General features: G+C 38.9%; 1 protein-coding gene and 1 long non-coding RNA gene across 2 annotated transcripts; one reads left to right on the top strand and one right to left on the bottom strand.

Annotated features, from left to right (window-relative positions):
* Nucleotides 1-1,556: 1,556 nt before the first annotated feature.
* On the bottom strand, nucleotides 1,557-19,416 carry LOC114147581 (MAGUK p55 subfamily member 4-like). The gene is made up of 21 exons (XM_028022062.1): nucleotides 19,292-19,416; nucleotides 17,555-17,621; nucleotides 16,654-16,775; nucleotides 16,495-16,572; nucleotides 15,412-15,495; nucleotides 15,192-15,323; nucleotides 12,285-12,366; nucleotides 12,090-12,175; nucleotides 10,584-10,655; nucleotides 9,028-9,224; nucleotides 7,900-7,958; nucleotides 6,798-6,815; nucleotides 5,589-5,630; nucleotides 5,485-5,514; nucleotides 5,021-5,059; nucleotides 4,056-4,223; nucleotides 3,629-3,709; nucleotides 2,944-3,037; nucleotides 2,756-2,864; nucleotides 2,031-2,165; nucleotides 1,557-1,892 (listed from the first exon to the last, which is right to left on the bottom strand). The coding sequence occupies exons 2-21, from the start codon at nucleotides 17,583-17,585 to the stop codon at nucleotides 1,707-1,709; spliced, it is 1,845 nt and encodes a 614-aa protein (XP_027877863.1). The 5' UTR covers nucleotides 17,586-17,621; nucleotides 19,292-19,416; the 3' UTR covers nucleotides 1,557-1,706.
* On the top strand, nucleotides 6,886-11,510 carry LOC114147583 (uncharacterized). Its single transcript, XR_003596079.1, has 4 exons — nucleotides 6,886-6,896; nucleotides 7,158-7,160; nucleotides 10,825-10,829; nucleotides 11,401-11,510. It is a non-coding gene; the product is annotated as an uncharacterized LOC114147583 (long non-coding RNA).
* Nucleotides 19,417-21,456: the final 2,040 nt, after the last annotated feature.

Genomic DNA, 21,456 nt, shown 5'->3' with positions numbered 1-21,456 from the left:
TGAGGCAGCCGGCCTTCGAGCTTATTGTGGCAGCGAAGGAATGTGTGTAATCTGAGAGGAGTCTCAGTGGTCAGGGCAGGTCTGAGGGGAACAACGGGGGCCTTGTTGGGAATCCTTCACACCTCATCTGTGTGGCTAAATGAGCGGCTTCCTCCTCCCACACATGAGGTGTCACAAGCTGCTCCGCATCCTGTTGTGTGCGTGACGGTTTCTTTACCTCTCTGGGTGGAGGGGGGGCAACAAGGAACACTGGAATCATAAAGCAACCTGAAGGGTTTCGGTCTCAGAGTTTCGTTTGCAGGTCTTCATTTCAATGCTCTACGTTGACGTACTTTCTGTATTTCTTATGTTTGTTTCTGTTTTAAACAGTTTTCCCTTTACATCTTCCTTCCATTAAGTTTTTTCCCTTGTTTTTTCTTTAACTCTCTTATTGCTGTTTGAATTATGAGTAAAGTGACCAAGACCCTCCATCTGTGCTTACTGCCCTTTTTTCTTCCTATATAAGAAATAACTGTTTAAAACTGTTTAAAATCTGTTAAATAACTGTTAAAAATTCTTTAAAATCATAATATTTTAAAGAATTTGTGATCAGTGTGTAATCTCCATGTCCAGACTGGGCCTGTCTTTAAGGATGTCTTCACACCTGAAGGTCCGGTCGATTCTTTTGGATTGGGAACCAAAGTTGCGACGTTTGTTACGTCTTCAGCTGATGTGGTTTGCTTTCACACGGCACTGATTCAGACAAACCAAACCTTTTCAAAGACCCAGCTTTGTAAGCTTCTCACCTGTGATGGCGATGCACCAAGAACCACTGAAGGAAACGACACAAAAATTCTTTCTTGACAAAATTTAAACAAAAATGGAGTGCCACCAGGTTGTAGGATTTTTCCTTTGTCTTTGCTAAAAGACCCATTTCTCCCGATAGCGCTATGTTCTTGTGTTTGTTTTGGTTGTTTACCCAGAATGCCCTGCACTATACAGTAGTTCACTTCCTGTCTTGGAGCGATCTCCAGTCTGTTAGCGTCAGAATTCACTTCAACCAAACCGAAATCTAGGTTTGTAAGTTTGTTTTCTCTTTGGTCTGCATCAGAGTTAGATTACACATCCACACCTCCCCAAACAAACTAGACTTTCTAGGCAAATGAAATAAGAGTTTGATTAAATCAGTCAAGAGTCCTTGCTCTGAGCCTCAACGGGGTTGATGGACTTCATGAAGGTCATTCCTCAAATTTTTCCTAAAATTAACACAGGTAGTTAGAGATCCGAAGTACATACCGAAGAGTGTATCTATCCTCCTCTATAGAGGCTTTCTGATCAAATTAAATCTTTAATCAACTATTAAACTGAACTTTCATTGTCCAACCCTTTCAGAAGGTCCTTTAAATCTTTAGACTTCATGTTGGTTTGTCTATCTTGTCAGTTAATTCATCATTTTAGTAAGTGCTAATACTTCAGTGACTCAAAATGTAACATCAGGTCTACAGTTTAGCATCACAGACAGAGAGAAATAACCCTGCAGACAGGTAGACACTGGTAGAGTTGAGACTGAAGAAAATCTTTTATTTAATGAAACTATTATAATATGAACACATAATGATACTTGTGTGTAAGCTTTAGTGACATTATTCCTATCCGTCCACCGCGCCGCCATCGTTTTCCCGTCTCTTCGCCGTATTTAGTTCAGTAGCTCCCCATCCTCTCCTGGTCTACTCCTCTCCATGCAGCCAGCTGACTGGGATCCACTGAGGCTCGTTCTGCGCCTGCTGGATGATGGAGCAGAGCTGCATGCAGGCGTCCTGCAGGTCGTCGTTCACCACCACGCTGTCAAAATACTGTTTGTATTTGGCGTCGATAAGCTGAGACGTGTCCTCCAGTTCCAAAAAGTCTTCCTCCTGAGTCGCAAGAAAGGGAAACCTTTCATTTCTTACTTCCATGACATTCAGCACTGGTGGTTTGTTCATTGTAATGCTGCTCCGTTCCAGTCCAACCTGTTAAATCACGATAGAAACGAGATGCATGGGGGCTCTTACTGTGAACGCCCTGTTGACGGCGTAGCTGGTGATGAGTCTGGCGTTTCTTCGAGTCTGTCTCAGTGTGTCTGGGCTCGGCGCTCTGATGAAAATCACGTACGGCTTCAGGTTTCTTAATCGCAACAGATGGATGCCCTGAGAATCAAGTAGGATAAAAACGAAACGTAATCAGCTCTGTCTGTCACAAAGAACGACTTGGGGAATCATTCGTCCTATTTTCCATCTTACTGCATAACAGATGTATGGTGATGCTCATCCCCTGGATTTTACATGCTACATACATGAGACATAAATGTCTCATGTACAATTATGTATAATTCACACCTATAATTTTTCTGCGTATCGTTTTTTTTAATCAGCCTGTAAATATAACTACTGGATCACATCATAAACACACTGTTGTCATTTGCACTGCTGCTGTTTACCACAGTTTATTCTTTGGATCAATTTCAGATTCATTATTTAAATTACACAGCTGTACTCACTCTAACTAGTCTTTATTCTGTAGATTCCTAATTTAAAAAAAATATTTTCTTCTACTGTACTAGCTAGCTAGCTAGTTGTCGATTTGTCAAGTTAGCTAGCGGCCTGTTTATCTAGCTGTCTAGTGAGCTAGCTGTTGCTAGCTAGCTGTTTACCTATCTATCTATCTATCTATCTATCTATCTATCTATCTATCTATCTATCTATCTATCTATCTATCTATCTATCTATGTTAAACTCACAGGTGGTTCAACGTCGATGATGCACGTCTGTCCTCGTTTTATCACCTCATCAATAGCATCAATGCTGGTTCCATACAGGTGGCTCTTACTCTCCCCATATTCTACAAATCTGAGCATAAAGCAAAATTCAGTTGATCACAAGTAGTGTGCAAAGTCAGAGATAAATGCTATAAGTAAAATATCCCTACCTGTGGTTGCAGACCATATACTCAAACAGCTCTTTGGTGACAAAGTGGTACTCTCTACCCGCCTGCTCCCCTTCTTTTATTGGACGGGTTGTGTCTGTGAGAAGACAGTGCGTGGTCATTTATTCATGATATTAACAGAACCCTAAAATGAAACATCATGATGTTTAAAATCTTCTTTCTCTCTGGTCCCTGGACGCCCAATATTATTGGCTGAAAATGTCAATTCACTTTTTCCTGAGTTATGTTTGCTGTATTAAATGTTGCAGTCAAACTCACTTCTGTTCACCTTTAACACATAACCTGTGGTCTTCATGAGACTTGTAGTGAAGAGCAGAATACTGCCAACAATTATAAAAATTAAAACAAACAAACCCTGTTTGGGTATCAAAGTATGTACATTTGTGCAAATCAGATAATTAAGGCATTCTTTTTGCATCACTTTTTGCATTCAAATGTCAGTGATGAGAAATTGTTATTGTCTTATTTATATTGTTTGGGGATATATAAATTATTGTTCAGCTTAATTAATTTAAGTCTCACAAACCGAGACACAGAAATTGTAAACATTATATTAAAGCGCAGCATCAATAAAAACGTAATTTTCTTGTTTTGTTTTTCATCCATTTCTTTTAATACTATAAAACCAGAGAAAAGCTGTTAAACTGAACGAGTTGAGGTCACATACGCGGTACGGGTCCCTGGAAGGTCGACGGGTTCAGTTTGATGAGTCTCTTCCTCAACTCATTGACTCCGACTCCTGAAGCTCCTGTTTCAGGAGGACACACACACACACACACACACACACACACACACACACACACACACACACACACACACACACACACACACACACACACACAGAGACTTTTGCACATCTGACTAACTTTTTGTTTGTTGAATGATCTAAAGTGTCCGAGTGCAACAAAAAAGCAAAAAGAGGAAATCAGTCGAGGGAGACGTGTTCTTCTTTTTTTTAATTTTTTTTTATGGCGCAGTGATTATTTAACTATCAAGATAAATAAACTGATGTCCTGATATGGTTTAGTACACGAACATGAAATATTTTGAGAATATCAGTGTTTGGGTGTGACTTGGGCCAGGTCTTCTCTCACCTATGAGGATGATGAGGCGGTGGTTCTCCTGCGGGAGGCGCTGGTACAACGCCACCTCCTCATACGGGGAGGACAGAGCGCCGCTGCTGGGCGAGCAGGAGGTACAGGACTTACGCCTCCTCTTATAGGACGTCCTCCTCCAGAGGCGGAAACTCCGGCGGAAGCCAGCTGGAGTGCAGAAGTTTTGTTATGCTTTGGACTAAAGATAACAGCATTAAATCTGATTTTTATGCTATTAATACAGCTTGATGACAAGTTATCAAGACCATGAAAGTATGTCCTTTAGCTTTAATGACTGGTGATTTATAATATTTATATATCTTAGTAAACTTGACATAAAACAAAACTAACTTACAAGTAACGTTTCACCAAGATATACAGTAGGAGCTTGTTTTAAGCCCGTAATTTCTTAATATTTATGAAAAATTGCATGTTCCCCTGGCAGATTATTTCACTTGTAACGTTTAAAAGGTTTTGTTATAAGTCAAATAATCTGCCAGGGGAACATACACTATTTTATACATAAATATTAAAACAAGCTCCTGTATCTCGGTGAAAGGTTTCTTGTTAGTTTTGTTTTATGTCACGTTTACTAAGATACTTAAGCTAGAAACAAGACAGAAATGCTGGGTAAGATTTCATGTTTTTGCAGTGTGGTTGCATTTAATTATGTAAAATATAAATGAATTGCACTAGAACTGCACTTTCCCAGTCCTACTCTACTCTGTTCTGACATTAAAGGAGGCGAGTTTGGCAGAGAAAGTTTATGAATTCAGAGGTAAATTCTAGATTTTATTCCATTTATTTAGAAACTTACAATGAGAAACAAATGTTATACAGTTAGTGAACTGACTGGACAATTTATAACTTTGTATATATTTATATTCAACAATCCGACTGAAATAAAATTCCTAAAACTAAACAAAGGTTAATTTTGCTGTGGATCCAGGAAGACGGCGACTTACCCAGGTAAATTCCTTCAGTAACATCTGGATCCTCCTCATCTGGAGAAAAGAAACGTTCAGAGTCTTTGTTCTGTTGCCAGAAATGATTTATTGTTTACAATAAGAAAAACTGAATTGTTAAAGTAAAAATTAAAATTCATCTAGTTAAAGGGGTGCACCTGAAATTATAGCTAACCAAGAAAATCTTCACTTTCATGGTTTCTTATGTTGATTTAAAGAAATAAAATCTCAAACCTGTTAGGTTAACTTCTGCTTCACACCACATTGAACAACGTTTTGTTTAGTTATTAATTCCCAAATATTTCCGATTGTGTTTGTTTGTATAACAGATGTAAATCAACTCCACAGACTTTATCTACAGGGTTAAATAAAAACAAGAGGAAATCTGAATGACCAAGGAATCTAAATCCTATTTGATTCTCTTAATTAGATGAACTACGACTGTTCTGGACAAACTTACCCACCAAAGTTTATTTCTTTACTTTTTCCCATATCTGTGGGAAGGAGAAACACGTTATCTTTAGTCGGACTCAGCCTTCAGCGGATCAAACTGGACCGGTGCCGTTACCTGTCAGGATCCTTTTGCCATCAGCGAGCGTCAGATCCTCGTCTGAAACCGACAGAATATAAAAGTGAAGCTTCGTTTCCACACAAGGCAACGTGACACTTTGGTGACTGAATGATGAAATCAAGAAACACTTTTTAAAAAATAACAGCAGATCGTCAGGATGTGGTTGTTGTGTCGAAAAGAGATCCAGCGGATTTAACAAAAGTTAAAATGATTTTTTAAACTTATTTTTATAAGGAACCAACAATATTATATAAAATATACAGCAACATGTTTCACAGAGTTTATTTACATAGATCAATTGTTAATACATGCAGTTAAAACCAGATATCAGAATAAGTCTTTTCTCTTTTAGGTCTTTTTCTGCCAAAGTTGGCGTTATTTACTAAATGCTAGAATAACAATAGACTTATTTTCACTCTATTTTTAATTCTGAAATTTACATACACCAAGATTACTTTGCCTCTAATAATTTGGCGAAGCCCATTTGTCAAATGGGGTTAACATAAAGAGCGATTCAGTTATTCAGAAATGTTCTTCAGTCAGAACATTTGAGCTGAACTGAGACACACTGTGGATGTGAAGCCATTAAGAAATTTAGCCAGATTCATCGCACCAGATTTATCAGGAGAAACGAGACAAAATTAAAGCTCTCTAAAGTTTAAATTTTTTAAAAACTTTTAAAGAAAATTTTACCAAAATACAAGGAAACATTTGCAAATTTATGACTTTAAAGAAAGTTACAAGAAATCTGATTTAAAAATGACTTTTTTCTGTCTGACATTTAGCAAATATACTGTGTATATATATATATATATATATATATATAAATATATATATATATATATATATATATATATATATATATATATATATATATATATATATATATATATTTGGACTGATTGTGTCTGTTTATGGAGTATATAAATATCTAGTTTTAACTCTAAGTGTGGGTGATACATTTAAAAAAGATACACCATGTTGGCTTGTTTTAAAAAAACATTTACTGGCGAAGAACAAACTGTGGGAAATCTAGAATTGTATGAGGACGAAAAGTTCAACCTGATGGTTCAGCTAATGTTTATAGAATTTATTCCTGAGATGATCATAAGAGTACTTCTCCCCAAATAACCTTTAAAAATAGGTTTTACTTAGACACTTTTAGATGGCAAACATTGTAGTAACTTTATTGGGTGCGACACTCACCGTTATCAGCCAGGCTGTCTTCAGTAGGCAGCGAGGGAAACAAACAGCTGCTATTTAAATGTAACAAGGCAGAAATATGAAGAAAACCACTAGATCATTGTTAATTATATCTGTAATATGTGTTTATAAATGATAAACAAGGGAGACAATAACAACTTTGGTTTTACACCCTTAAAAAAGGCTGTTAGACTTCACAGAAAGACAATAACCGGTAAATAAGTTGGTTAAAGGGAAATAACAAATTACTCTATTTAGTTTATAACGGGATTTATGTCCTGATTACACCAGTTTTATCATTTGCACCAGTGTGTGGGAGTGTTTATTGCTTTTTTTCCCACTGTTGAGTTCGTAACCATGCAGACTGTTTGCAAGAACTATGACTTTGCAATGAGAAACTTTTAAAAGTGGCATCAAAGAAGATCAAAACTACAGTCACAGGTAGAAGGCTGGTCGCTTTTTAGAGATACAGAGAGAAGATATGTCAGACAATAAACAGCCAGCTGACTAGATAGCTACATGTCAGACTGCAGTTTGAAACGGTTAACTCAAGAGTCGGACGCTTCGGATCAGCTGACTAAAAATGATGTAGACACGTAAAACAGAGATCTGTGATATCTGGATGTGTCACTACCTGCGTTTCCATTATAAATGTGTGCAAAACTTTGTCGATATTCTACTGATGTCGAAAAGAAAAATAGAATTTAGCAATTGGGTTGTTTCCATTAAGTAATTAAAATCACGGGTGAATGAGTTTGTTCACGTGATAAGTCATTAAAAACACGCTGCGCCATCTTCCTCCTACTACTTCCTGTTGTCGTCTCCTTCTACGTGGTGTTCGCCAGTGGTAACACCTGGCTGCTGATCGTGTGACTCATGATACAAAAAACGTGTTCCCGTTGCAGTTTTGCCAGATAAACCAATTCCGATGCTACCGATAAAACCACCCCATCCTGTCGTCAAAACTTTTAACCAGCAAAAACGTTTCTTCGAAATCGCTGCGTTTCCATTAAGCCAATTGATTTTCCAAATGTCAAAATGTGATGAGTGGGAACACAGCTAGAGAAACCCACATGAATTCAGAGATAATGACAAATATTCTCACAAGGCCTGATGCATGTGTGAACCTGGGATGGATGACACCACCACTGCTCCTTGTGTTTACTGTGAAGAAAAATGAGAGAGATGAACAGGGAAGTAATTACAGCTGCACGATATCAAGTAAAAATGCAGGACTCAGCAAGTACAAGTCATGCATTTAAAGCCATGAAAGAGCGCCACCTAATGGAGATTAAAAATGAGTCAAAGCCGTAAGAATGCTGAAGTGAAAGATTAAGTTCTGGTAATCTTTGTGTGAGGATTATAGTTACAGATTATAGTGGGGACATTTTGGTATGAATTAAAAGACAGTTTGTCTCTACTTTAGGGTCCAAGGAGCCTTTATTTTTTATTATTTACCTGCACCAGTAACACTTCTACAGCCAAGCAACGACATTTTGTTGCCAAATGCACCGTCGTGTCTTTGTGCAGTGACAATAAAGTAAGCCTGTCTCTAACTCTAGCGGTGACACAGTTATTAATGGATCAACCAATCAATTTATTTTATTTTGCTAATTGCTGCAATATCAATGAACAGATTTAGCATTTGTGTCTCGTATTGAAAATCAAAATGGAGTAGCGTGTAAAAATATAAAGAAAATGTCTTAAACGTTTAAAAATAGTAGTTGTGTATTAGAGGGGTTAATACTGAATTGTTTGATTCTTGAATTATTTAGAAATCTAATAACAAACTTTTCAACAACAACAACAAAAAAGGTTAATAAAATGCAAAGATGAAGGGTTTTGGGTTTTTTTCTTTAACATTTTGGCAAACCTGTTGCTCCCTCTGGTGGCAGTTTGAGCTGCTGGCAGGTATGCAGGTTGGTGTGTGGGTGTGTGTGTGTGTGTGTGGGTGAACCTAGTTCTTATGTCCTGGTGGGGCCCTATTTCTGTCCACAATGTGGGACTGTGGGGAACATTTCTCCTCGTGGGGACATTTTCTTGGTCCCCCTCAGGGGAAACGCTGTTTTAGGGTTCGGGGTTAGGAATGTGACGGTCAAGGTTAGTGGTTGGATTTAGAGGTATGATGTGAAATAAGTTTTGACTAGGATTGGGGTAAGTGTTTGAGTTAGGCATATCTGACTGAATGGAAGTCAATACAAAGCCCTAACATGTGTGTGTTAGTGTGTGTCACCTCCTCAGCATGCTAGCAGAGGGAATTAGCCCAGCGAAGGAAGCGCCGCAGGGCAGCTTCCTGGCCTGCCACCACAGAGCGTCTGATTGGTCGACCACCTCCAGCAGGTCGCCTCTGCTGAAAGCCATTCCTGCATCCGGACACGGGATGGAGGAGTCCTGCAGGGGGCAGTAGTCCACCATCGCCCTCATGTACACCTTAAAGACAGACACCAAGATCAACAGAGAGATACTGTAGGAGCTATTTCTCTATTTTCAGTAAAATCTTAGAATTTAGATTATTTATTTTAGTTTTGCTTACTTTCTGATTAATTTACAATTAGAATCTTTGTTTAATTTGTAATTTAAAATAAGTCCTTTGGTTTGTAATTCACTTAATTAGTTAATTAATTTCAGTTTGGGTCGTGGGTGTGTCACGGTAGAAATATGTAGGTTTTAGTAGCTCATTATGCACCTGGGTGGTCATATGGTTTTATACCAGTCAGTCAATCAGTCAGAAAACAGGTGCAGGAATCAGAGCAGAAGCAGCAGAATCCTGTGACGCCTGTAATTTGCTTGTCTGAACAGTGGAATAAAACAAAGAACTGCATTTTGACTTTTTTTTTTTTAATCTTTTTGGACTGCGTAAGCCAGAATCCACGGTGCATCAGGTGACTATTTGAGTTGAATTCACCTTTTGCTTTGACCACCTTAAAGTCTTGAGTTTTTTTATTTTTGAATTTGAATTTTGGACAAATAGTCACTATGGATACTTAGACTAAATGGAGCTAGGATCTTTTCTTGTCTTTTCTTTTTTTGATATGTTTATCCAAAAGTTGCAATGCTGCATTTTGTTTTCCACATGTCCAATGTGCTTCTAGATGATTATATATTAAGAAAAGTTGGTTAAAAAGTAATTTAAATGCTAAATGCTGTCTTCTTGACAGCATTTAGAGTACTGACTGTGAGGAAAGAAATGAGAGATTTGTTTAATTTTAGCAGACAGAACATGAAAGAACATGCTATAAAGTTACAAACTAACCTTTTGAACCAGCATATGACGGGTTTAGATTGTTTTTTCCCCCAAATATATAAAACTTCATCATTAGCAGCTTTGTGAAGTGACTGTTTGATCAATATACAGCTGTAACATAACACTGACAACCACTTGAAGCTTAAAGTGAGTAATTATTCCACAGAATCACCTGGAATCAGAATAAAAGTACCTATGAGAGTAAATAAAGTCACCTGAACCAGGGTTCAGCTGCTGCTCTGCTCCACATTTCTTGCCCTCCAACTTCCTGTCTGATGGCAGCACTGTTTCCTGATTGGCTTAAAGCTTTACCAACACACATGACGTTTTTAACTTTAAATCCTTTATCTCCTAAGGTTGCACATCCCAAAGTGGACGCACTTTATTGGATCTCCACTTCCTTAAAGCTCATTTTGGAAAACATTTTGCACGCACCTTTCCAAGGCATTCGATATATAATTGAACTTATTAAATTCAATTGAATAAGTCAATGCTTTACATATTTTTTGTACTTACTTTAGACTCAGTTTAAACCTTTTTCTTACCGGCTTCTGGCTGCTGGTGACCTGCGTTGACCTCGGGATAACTTTGAACAAAATAGTTCCAATGGAACTGTTCTGACGGGGAGAAACACAGACAGAACAATAAATATGACAGACAAATGGCTAAATATGCAGATAAACCACTAAACCATTTATCTGAAAAGTCAGATAAACCATTACCTGACTCTTCTGGGATGATTCAGAAATTTGGTGTCTACAAATTAAATCTAAAATGACTCACAAGAAAGGGTGATAGTGGATAAAAAGCAAAGGATGCTTCAGGATTTCTGCTGCTTCCTAGTTATTATTAACCTACATGTAATAATGTTTATAACAAATGATATTTACAACAGCACCTAATTAACTCCACTACCAAAATCAATAAAATTCATCCCACAAATTAAAAGTTAAAAAGAAACCAAGCAGAAAAAAACAAATTTAATTCACTGGATGCATTTGATTTCAATGAATTGTCTATTCTATCCAGAACAGTTGAAATACATAAATATTTCTTTACCTTTACAAGAATTTATTGAGATTTGTTTCCCTCAAAAGAATGAATTCACACATTCATATTGTCCCAAATGATAAAAAAAAAGCCATATAAAGTTTTCTTCAGCTGTTTTGCTGTGTGATTTGTGGCATTATACAGTAACTGATGTAATGCTGTGGTACATTTTAAAAATCTCATTCTTATGCTGCCAAATAACATAATATTCAGATTTCTTTTGTCAAGATTAAACGAAGATTACATAGAATAAAAAAACAGTTTTTAAAATACAGTGACTAATAGAGTGGCACAAAGATGAAACCATGACAGGGCAGTTTTATGTATTTTCCAGGCACATAGTGGCATTTAATAGCACAATCTAGTAACTGTGTTTCCTTCAGTTGTTATAAAACTGCTGTATATATCAAATATGACTTAAAGAAAATTTGACTGTAATTTAACGCCTTGAAATTGAGCATTCAGGAAGTCACCACAACATCTTTCCACCATTAACCCTTTGTACAAGCATTGTTCTGAGAAGTAGCTCCTACAATGAGCTCAGCAGATGTTCAGCTCCACCAGGTGTTTGCTAATTGCTGCTGGCTAGTCTGAAGGAGCTGAGTGGGGGAGCTGCAGGGGAGGGATACTCTGCAAGATGGAAGCTCAGAAGCTTTTAAACTGCAGCTCGGTGAAGGAGCCTTGTCCCTGAAGGTGGAGCTAGATTCACACAGGTGTTTTGCACAGCTGAATGGTTGCCATGGAGATTAAAGGATTTCTCAACCATGCACGAAATAATCAAGGCAACACTCCAGGTATGTTTCTGATGAGGGAATAACATTATAACATGATGCAAAGTTATAAAAAGTCAATTTTACACAATGCTGCCCCTTTAATGTCATTAAAGCAAAGTTGCAATTTTCTGTAAGAAGAAAAAAAAAACACTCTTCTTAACTTCAAGCTCATTTTTAACTGGCTACAATTATAAACAGGCCTATTTTTTCACATTCAGATAAACCTACCAGTTTCTGGATGACCTTTTCTGGTTCCAGTCCCACCACTGAGTTTCCATTCACCTCCACTATAAGATCACCAGGATGAAGGAGTCCTGAAACACAAATCAGAGATAACTCCTGAAAATATTTGTTTTGTTCTTGTTTTTAATCAAATACACTCTCCAGCAGTCTCACAGACGGCTGTGAAGAGTTTTATCTCACCACTGCGGTCTGCCAGTCCTCCATGAATCACTCGGGCAATGTAGATGTCTCCCGTCACCTCCTCCCTCCTTATAGTCGCCCCCTGATAGACAGAAATGACTCACCTGTAATGCCTTCTGAAACTACCGTAGTACTGATTGTCGGACAGGACTGTAGAAGAGTGGAAACCCAGTAGAGTAGTGGGAGAAAATGATGGTAATCAGAATGGCTTCTGAAAAAAATACGTTTTCCTGAAAGAAATCTGAAAGTTTTTTATTATTTCCAACCAAACATTTGGATGGCATGTAAAGACACAACCAACCAACCAACTGTACCTATACCTCATCCTTAGCAGGTTTTCGGGGGGAAACCTCAGACCGTAATAATATCTTATGCTCCAGACAACTGTAGAAATAATTCCAAGTTTTTTGAAAGCTAGCTTTGAGATTGAGAGGATCACATTTGCACATTTACTAGAAGAACTAGGGCTGGGCGACACATTGATTTTAATAATTGATCACATTTTCTATTTATCAAAATGTAATTTTTGTAAAAGGTGGATTTTTTTTTCTCTCCTTGGGTTTCCATTGTTCAGAGTGACGTTTGCCCATCCAGGGTCGCCATATTGTTTTACAAGCATGTTTTTATTTGGACTTTGAATTCAGGTCATCTGCCAGAAGGGATGACTGAAATAAAAGCTAATTTATGGAAAGATTTATCAATATATCATTTGTCATTTTGTTAAAGAAAATAACGGGATGTGGGGGGAAAAATGGCCTAAATCAGATTTAGTATGAAGATTTTATGTTTAAGCCCCAAACAGAACAGCAGCATAAAATGATGGCTTTGATGAGAAAATGGGAACAATTGTCACAAATAAACTCGATGAAAATTTAAATTAAGCACATAAACCTTTTTGTACCTCTTGTTTAATTTCATTTTACATTCTTCAGTTGATCCAGTAAAATGCAAAGCTGTCTGAATTTGTGGCAAGAAAAAGTTGATATGAATTTGTAAGAAAAAGCCTGGTAAATCAATTTCGTCTGTTTCTAATGATGATGCAGACGTTATTTCTAAAATAGCTGCTTATCTTTCTTCTTCTTCTTGCTTGTTGTCAAGCAGCCTGTGATATTGCAGTCCTGCTTGTCTTCTTGTTGAGCTCTTGCAACAGCTCCATTGTGGAATCGAATGTGTCTGTTATGGTCTGCAGCTTCTGATCTCTTGCTGGGTTTGTTTCCTCCGTGCAATCCCTTTGGGCTGCGGTATCCTGCAAAACTGTCTGCACAGGAACCAGCAGATGAAGAAGAAGAGGAGGAGGAAGAGCTGGAGGCAGCAGAGGAGTGCGAGAGCGGCTGTGGATAAGGCGTGGGAGGTTTGTGGATCATCACCGGAGATAACGAGGAGACTCTTGGCGGCGGCGTTGGCCGACGGTTCGGGTTCGGCCTGCATGGAGGAGACGTTTCGGTGTGGTTTCTGGCCACAATGATCCCTTGGAGCTTATCCACCACCTCGGCGAGAAGGTTGAGGGCCTGGACGTTTTCTTCGACGCGGTCCGTGATCATTTCTGTCGCCGCCACCATTTTCTGCTCCAGGTGGCGTACGTCCTGGCTACTGTGCTCGATACTGCTGGCCACGGTCTGAACCGTGGTCCTGAGCTCCTCCATGCTGCAGGTTTTGTCAAACCCAGGAGGTTGATGATGTTTCTGCGGTTGCTGTTGTGGTTTGTTGTGATGCGCAGAAGAATTGACCGCACATGAAGCCCTTAAAGACTCTTTCTGACAATGCCTCACAGGATTTGGGAGAGTGCTGACTCCTTGTTGCTTAGAAGAGGATTGAGTTGCAGGAATGACTGGTGCTGTGTGGACTCTACCAGGACTAAGAATGCTCCTTGATTCCCCTCCTGGAGCAACCTTTTTGTGCACGAGGGGAGAGTTGGGAAGACTGACAGTGTAGGCCGGGATTGGAGGGGGAGGGTAAGAATAGTCGTCACTGCTCCCTCCACTAGAAGCATCGTCCTCTTTGTTGGGCATGAGTCTCTCTGAAACGTACCAGTGGGTGAGAGCAAAAGAAGAAAAGTACAGAAGTTTAGAAGGTGCATGAAAGCACGGCAATGGAGTCAAGTGATGTTTCTTTTCCAAGGTTTCATGTTGGCATGAAGGAAATGATGAAAGGAATGAATGTGCATTTGATGTGAAAGATGCACAGATGTTGTACCTATGGAATGTTTAAAGGATAAAGATGGATCCACATCATGAAAGGTTAATGCTAAGAACACTGGATGGACGCGATGATGACTGGTGACGGGTTGACTCGTCATCATTTTTCACCCTTGTGACTTTGGTGACAATGGAGACAAAACACCGGTCGGTTCTTTTCTTACCGGAACATGTTTCTGGGTTCAAGACGGCCGGAGCCGAGTGGTTGAGCCCTCGCTCCCAAAGTTCTGTGTTTTGTGGACATAAACGACAACTTCCCATCGACTCGTAATGGGGAAGAAAGTGGCAGGGTGGATTTCCATGGAGAGGCAAAGGCCTGGCCGTCTCAGCCATTCTGAGCTCCTCCCCAGACCACGCCCTCCTTGCAGGGATCAGGCGCTCCAACGTGAGTCGACGAAGACTGCTCCAACGGCTACGGACCACTCCAACCTGGTCTTCTGAACTTCTGCAACCCTTTTCACTCTTGGAGCATGAACAAGAAGAAACTCAGTTTTTTTTTTTTAGGGTTTTAAGAGGGTTTTTGGTCAGTTGTCATTTTCTGTTTGGGCTTCAAATTCTTGGAATACACGACCATTACAACGAAGAAATATTACATCTTTGAACGGTTTCAGGAAATCAATTAAGCAATGGTTACGAAATAATTAAAATTACACTATATTCACTAACATCTTTATGGGTTTTTTTTCTTACAGAAACCATACTTATATCTCACCAGAGGCTGGTTATTCTTTACAAGACAAACGATCCTCATGGCCTCCTCGTCCTCTGGTAACTCGTCGGGCAGCGGAGAAAGGACGGGTAAATAGTCAGACTGCGCCACGCTGTCGTGAGATGATAGGAGGGCCTAGCGGATACATTCATGCGTGTTCAGACATCAACGATGATGTTGTCTGAATGAGGTGGGGAGGTTCTGCTGGAATCCAAAATCAAACCTGGACATGTGGAGAGCTGAGGAGGTTGTAGAGCTCACGAGCTTCAGCCGAAGGACGGTGCGCTCTTTGTATGACGGCCATGATCTGACGAAACAGGCAAGAAAATGGATGAATAGTGAACCATACATTTCTCCAACGTTCTGACAACGTTTGATACCTGAATTAATATGAAAGGGAACAGAGTGACATGAACATATTTCCTCCCAATTAATGTTTTTGCAGCTTGCCTTAATTTAGCTACAAAGTTTAGTGTATTTATTAGTTTGATACAAATAAACTGAGATTCTCTAGAATCCAAAAAATACTATTAAATCAGCTTTGGTGACTGCGATAGCACTTCTAGATAACTGTCAGGCCAACAAGACTTGGCAAGTTTGATGTTAATGGTCCTGATATGAAGTTGTAAGAATAATTGGTTAAAAAGAGATAAAACATGACAATATAAAAACAACACAGCTAGAAAGAATACGTAGGCCGTGTCAGAAGAAACACAGATCATCTTGTAAAACTTAGTGTGCATTCAGTCCAGTAGACTCTATTCAATTGGGGACTAAAATTGCAACATTTGTTACATTTTCAGAACTGTAGTTTGCATTCACAATGCACTGTGTGAAACAACTAAAACTAACTGAAAAACCTGTTCCCCCCGTCGCCTGTGGTGGCGCTGCACCAAGAACTACTGAAGGAATCAACAACAAACTTGTGAAGACCAGCACGACTTTCTTCTTCACAAAACGTAAACAAAAACGGAGCAGTGTCAGATTTTAGTGGTTGTAGGATTTCTTTATTGATATACTGTACATTATTAGTCTAGAGACAAACTGTTAGCCGCTAACGCTAGTGACGCTCCTGCAGGCGCCATTATTACGCGGTGAGTCTGTCCACTAAACCAGGCTTGGCCTTCACATACATTCGAACAACACAAGTGTTCACTTCAACCAAACCGAGACTTAACTCTGTGGTCTACATCAGAGCTGGATGGCGCATTCACACCTCCCAGACGAACCAGATTCTCTAGGTAAACGAACTAGAGTTTGATCAAATTGGACTAAACAGGGCTGGTGTGAATCCACCCTTTCTCACCTCAAATAAGAGTCCGGAGGCACAAGGTAGAAGGGGGCTTGGTGACAATCTCTGGAACCGCATCAGGCACTCGTAAATCTGAAGACGTAAAACATGCAGTTGTATAGGAATTACCCAGCTCCATATTAGGTTACATGCTTTGCTAAACCATAGAAAGACCTTTAGTAAGGCGCGAAGCCATGGAGCGCTCAGTAGTTCATGCAGAAGCTGAGAGCCACTAATGTTTCTGTTGACGGCTTCGCTAACATCCTCCACAACGCTGGATAATACTTCGCTGATCCCTGCAAGCATAACATAACAGAAACCTTAGAAGCATCATTTTGCTACGGATTATTGTAATGCCAAATACAAGGTGAAATTTTTAAACTGCTGGGATTTTGTGGTGTCAGAAAATCATGGTGAAAATCTCCTCCATAAGAGAGAAGACTTTTTTCCCCTCAGATCTCCATAAACAAAATGTGTGCATCAGTGAACCAATGTTCTAGTCGACTAAGTAGGACACTAGTTAGGACACTCGACGCAGTGCATGGTATTATGAACTCTTTTAGCTTTTTCAATTAAAACCCAGTTGCCAAAACCCAAAAGTCAGTGGGTCCTTCAATTTGATTGAAAACTTATGGCCAAATTAACAAAGAAATTGATATTTGAACAACAAAAACAACCTCTTTTCATTGCCATATCACTCCTCAGACCTACGTGCAAAATGCCTGTTGGCTGAGCAGCAGAAAATATAGAGTATCTAGGACCCTAATCAATCTAGAGAGAATTGTACTGTCCTGTCTGCAACAGGGTGTTGTGCAAAGTAGTAACAATAGAGGTACCAACTACCAATCATTGTTTAAATAAACAATATTAATTTATTTGAAAGATTTTAGCACATCTTTGCTAAGTATGACACGGTGCTGTAATTATACCCAAACCTCAGGTCACTATCAAAGTAGAACTGAAGCTCATTGAGTTACCTCCATTTTTGTCGTAATTGACAAAAGTGGTCAGATATGTCAGACTCTATCGAAGGTCTCACACAGGTGTGTGTCTCTCAATGTGTTTGTTTTCTCACCATCCTCCATAGTTTCTCTCATGGTGAACATCCAGAACCATCATAGAAGAAAAAAACGCTATTTCTCCTGTAAAGAAATCATGCAAAACACATTACGATGTCAACACAGAGAAATATTACAGAGCAAGTCGAATCTGCCATGTGTGGTCAGGATATTTGTTTATAATGCAAACTTAAAACAATGTATTTACACATCACATGTTTTACAGGTATGCATGTTTTCTCAAATAGGTCAACTGGTGCCAAAGAGAACCTTGATATTGCTTCAATCAAAGAGCAAATGTAAGCAACAAATGGAAATCCAAGAACAAGACAAAACCCCAATGTTCTCAAACAAAAGATGAGCTTAGTAGTTCAGGTATCTAAATATTGTATATGATATGCTATTAATGCTTTCTGTGATGTGAAGCACTATAAGACGGCTTGACAGTCCTATAGCCTAATCAATATTTTCTTGTCAATACCCTATCGATATCACTCTGGTCCCTGGTTTTGATTTCAGTTTGTGGCTGGAGCTGTTGACAGATGGCTCATCTGAGCTTTCTGTCATAGACTAAAGCAGCTCAAATTAAGGTGGACAGGCTGAAGGCAGCTGCTGGCCTTAATGCTTATCACTTTTAGCATCTGTGGTTAAACAAGCACATATAATCATGTTCCCAAGTGGAGGAGTTTAAGTATCTCATGGTCTTGTTCACAGATGAGGGGAAAATGGAGAGGGAGATTGATAGCCAGGTTGGCGCAGCGTCTGTACCGGTCTGTTGTGGTGAAGAGGAAGCTGAGTCAAAAGGCAAAGATCTTGATTTACCAGTTGATCTATGTTCCTATCCTAATCTGTAGTCACAAATATTGGGTGGTCACTGACAGAACGGGTGAGAAGCTCAGTCATCCAGTAGGGACTCAGGGTAGAGCTGCTGCTCCTCCAGGTCAAGAGGAGTCAACTGAGCTGGCTTGGGCATCTGGTTAGGATGCCTCCAAGGTCAGGTGTTCCTGGCACGTTTAACCGAGAGGAGACCCAGAAGAAAACCCGGAGGAACTACGCTTCCTAGTTCGTCTTGGGGTTCCCCCTGAGGAGCTGGCCCAATGGCTGGGGAGAGGGAAGCCTGAGCCTTCTTACTTAGGTTGCTATCCCAGCAGCCCAAAGAGGAAGATAGTGGATGGATGGATAATTAAATAAAAAAGAGAAGTGATTTGAAATTTGATTGACAGTATTTGAGGAAAAAAAAAGAAATAGGGCGAAGAAATCCCTGCTTTATACCAATTTACCAGGTTATTCTACATTTTCTATAAACCTGCTTCCTAATGTCCATTGTGACCACATGCTTGTTTAGAAGAAGGGGTTGCTCCTAAGTCAGTGACCCCAGGCAATCAGGAAGGCTTCCTTTGATAATATCTCATCAGTTGTTATTAGACACTGAAAAGCTGCACTATATTCTAACTAACCCATCTATTTGATTGGATTGGTCTGTTTATATATTCTGGCTCTAAGTTGGATCTATTTGCCTTGTAAAGTGCCTTGAAATCACATTTGTGTAAAATAAACGGAATAAACTTGAATAAAACAATTTGTTGACATTTTGCCTAGTGAGAAAGACAATAAAGGCTTCATTTTATTTTTTAAAAAGCAATTACATTTGTGTACACCATACAGCATCATTACAGCTGCAGTAGATGTCTGGTTTAATGTTAATCAGTTTAGTCTGTATTTTTCTCAATGCATAAAAAAACAAACTTACTTACATCCGGTCAGCTCACAGACAACAGCATCCAGTGTACCTTCCTCCCTTAGGTTTGGGTTTCCTGAGCGTGTTGATTTGAGACGGAGTGAATCAGCAGTGTGAGCATGTCAGCCGCAGCCAAACGTGACTGACATGGAGGTTAGTTTACAACCAAACCCAACCTGACACTAATCCTCTCTAACCCAGCTTAATCTACCAACCTCTCTCTCTCATCCCTCTTTCTCGCTGAAATTCACAAATCGTTTCCTTGTGTCGTTTTGTATAGGACTCAATCCATTGCACTAGCTTTCTTTTACATTTTTGTGTTGTAAGGGAATTCCTTTTTTCAAATTTTGTCCTTTCCTTCCTGTTTTACTCATTCTATGTAGCTCAGCAGATCACAAAGCTTCTTAGTCGGCCGCTGCTTTTAGCCACAGACACACAAACCCACACACTGTGAGGACCTTTGGTTACATAATCTATGAACCTAACCTGATACCAGATTAGGTCTTAACCCAAATATCCAAGTGTTAAACTATATGCAAATACTCCTTGAGCTTTCTGAAAGTGAGAGCTAAAAATCACTTCCTTACTTTTTTAAAGGACCCCACTAGGGGATATTAAGAGCAACTTGGTAGCAAGTGCTCCTCACGTTGCTCTGTCAACAAGTACACAAAAATGGAATAAATGCATAGTTACGTTACATTAAATCCCACTGGAACATCTGGGTGCTGAAGACGCCAGCTGCTTGCAGCTGTGTGCATGCGTTTGTGTGTGTTTGGAGTTATCCTGGTGCAAATGTCAGTGGGTCGCCTCTTCGGAGATTACCACTGATCCCACAATCACAGAAACAGAGACGGAGAGGCCGCACACAGGAATAGATGGAAGAAAACATGGCTTCCACGGCGGGAGTGATGCTTACCCACTGCTTTGTCAACCATGCAATATGTGTGTCAATACACCAAACATCCAGATAATCTGCAAAACATTGATTATTTTTTAGCAACATCAATGTCATTTTCTTCACGTAGGCTTGCAAGATGTCAGAAGGTAAAACTGGCCAAAAATCGACCACCAGTTCTAAAACGATTGACAGAGATCGATTTTCCTTGTTTTTAGTCTTTTATTTTGAAAAATTTGATAATTATACGTTAAAAACACTCCGTTCTCACACATAAATAATTTTGTATTTTATTGGTTCTATCGCTCATTCATGTTTAACACATCAAGTATATCTGTCATTTTGTGGAGCGCCATCTTTAAAAGCAACAACACACAACAAATATGTTCCAGTTCAAAGTAATTCTAAACAGATGAGTTTTTAGTCTGGATTTAAAAGAACTCAGTGTTTCAGCTGTTTTGCAGTTTTCTGGCAGTTTGCATTGTAAACTGTTTATGATTACATCTTAAACATTTAAGTGTTATAAATAGAAATCTAAAGAGGGCAAAACACATTTTCACAGTTGTGCTCCTACTTGCTTCAGGGGCGTTTGGATAATGCTCACTCTGTCTACACTACTGCAAAAAATGTTAAGGAATAAATTACTAAATTATACAAACAAGCAGCACATAGTTCATTTATAACTGGAGATTTCAAACATAGTGAGAAACATCTTAAGTTTTAAACACGTCACTAACAAATGGCTGAAACAATTCACTATATAATATTAACAAAATGAGGCCACACAATTATTATTAATGTTTCCTTGTATTTGTACAATAAATTTTTATAAATTACAAATCTATAAATTATGCGAATGCAAACAAAATCATCTAACTTCATCGGCAAATATGTGACGTAGAGATCAAAGGTAGTACAAGTAATTTTGAGGTCAAAATCTAGGGTTATTTGAAATATATAACCCCAAATTGTCAAATGTATGACACTTAAATACATTTGATTTTAACGATACATTTAGCTACATTTATTTTAGCAACTTAGTACAAAGAAAAAAAAGAACAATACCCCAATGTCTACATTTATTTCAAAAGAAGACATTATTACTAATTTCTTCATATATACAACCACTCTTAGGTTGTTTTGACATATTTTTAAAAATATATTTTTATGTTTTTATGTAGTTATTTCTATATAAAAAAAAAAATTAGGGCATACAACAACAGACAACAAAACCACTTCAGTTAACGCTGAATGTTGTCACATATTTTCACCGCTTTTGGGAAGAC

The sequence above is a fragment of the Xiphophorus couchianus genome, chromosome 7 (genome assembly GCF_001444195.1).
Source record: "Xiphophorus couchianus chromosome 7, X_couchianus-1.0, whole genome shotgun sequence".
Classification (NCBI taxonomy): domain Eukaryota; kingdom Metazoa; phylum Chordata; class Actinopteri; order Cyprinodontiformes; family Poeciliidae; genus Xiphophorus; species Xiphophorus couchianus.
Note: the sequence above shows the minus strand (reverse complement) of the source record. Positions and strands in the feature narration are given on the sequence as shown.

Bases quoted from the DNA above. Each gene is read 5' to 3' on its own strand.
- LOC114147581 (XM_028022062.1), bottom strand. From the start codon at position 17,585: ATGTTCACCATGAGAGAAACTATGGAGGATG. The intron at 7,959-9,027 runs GTGACACACACT...TTTTCTTCACAG, and splicing joins TCTGCTAGCATGCTGAGGAG to TAAACACAAGGAGCAGTGGT. The intron at 4,224-5,020 runs GTAAGTCGCCGT...TCTGCACTCCAG, and splicing joins TACTGAAGGAATTTACCTGG to CTGGCTTCCGCCGGAGTTTC.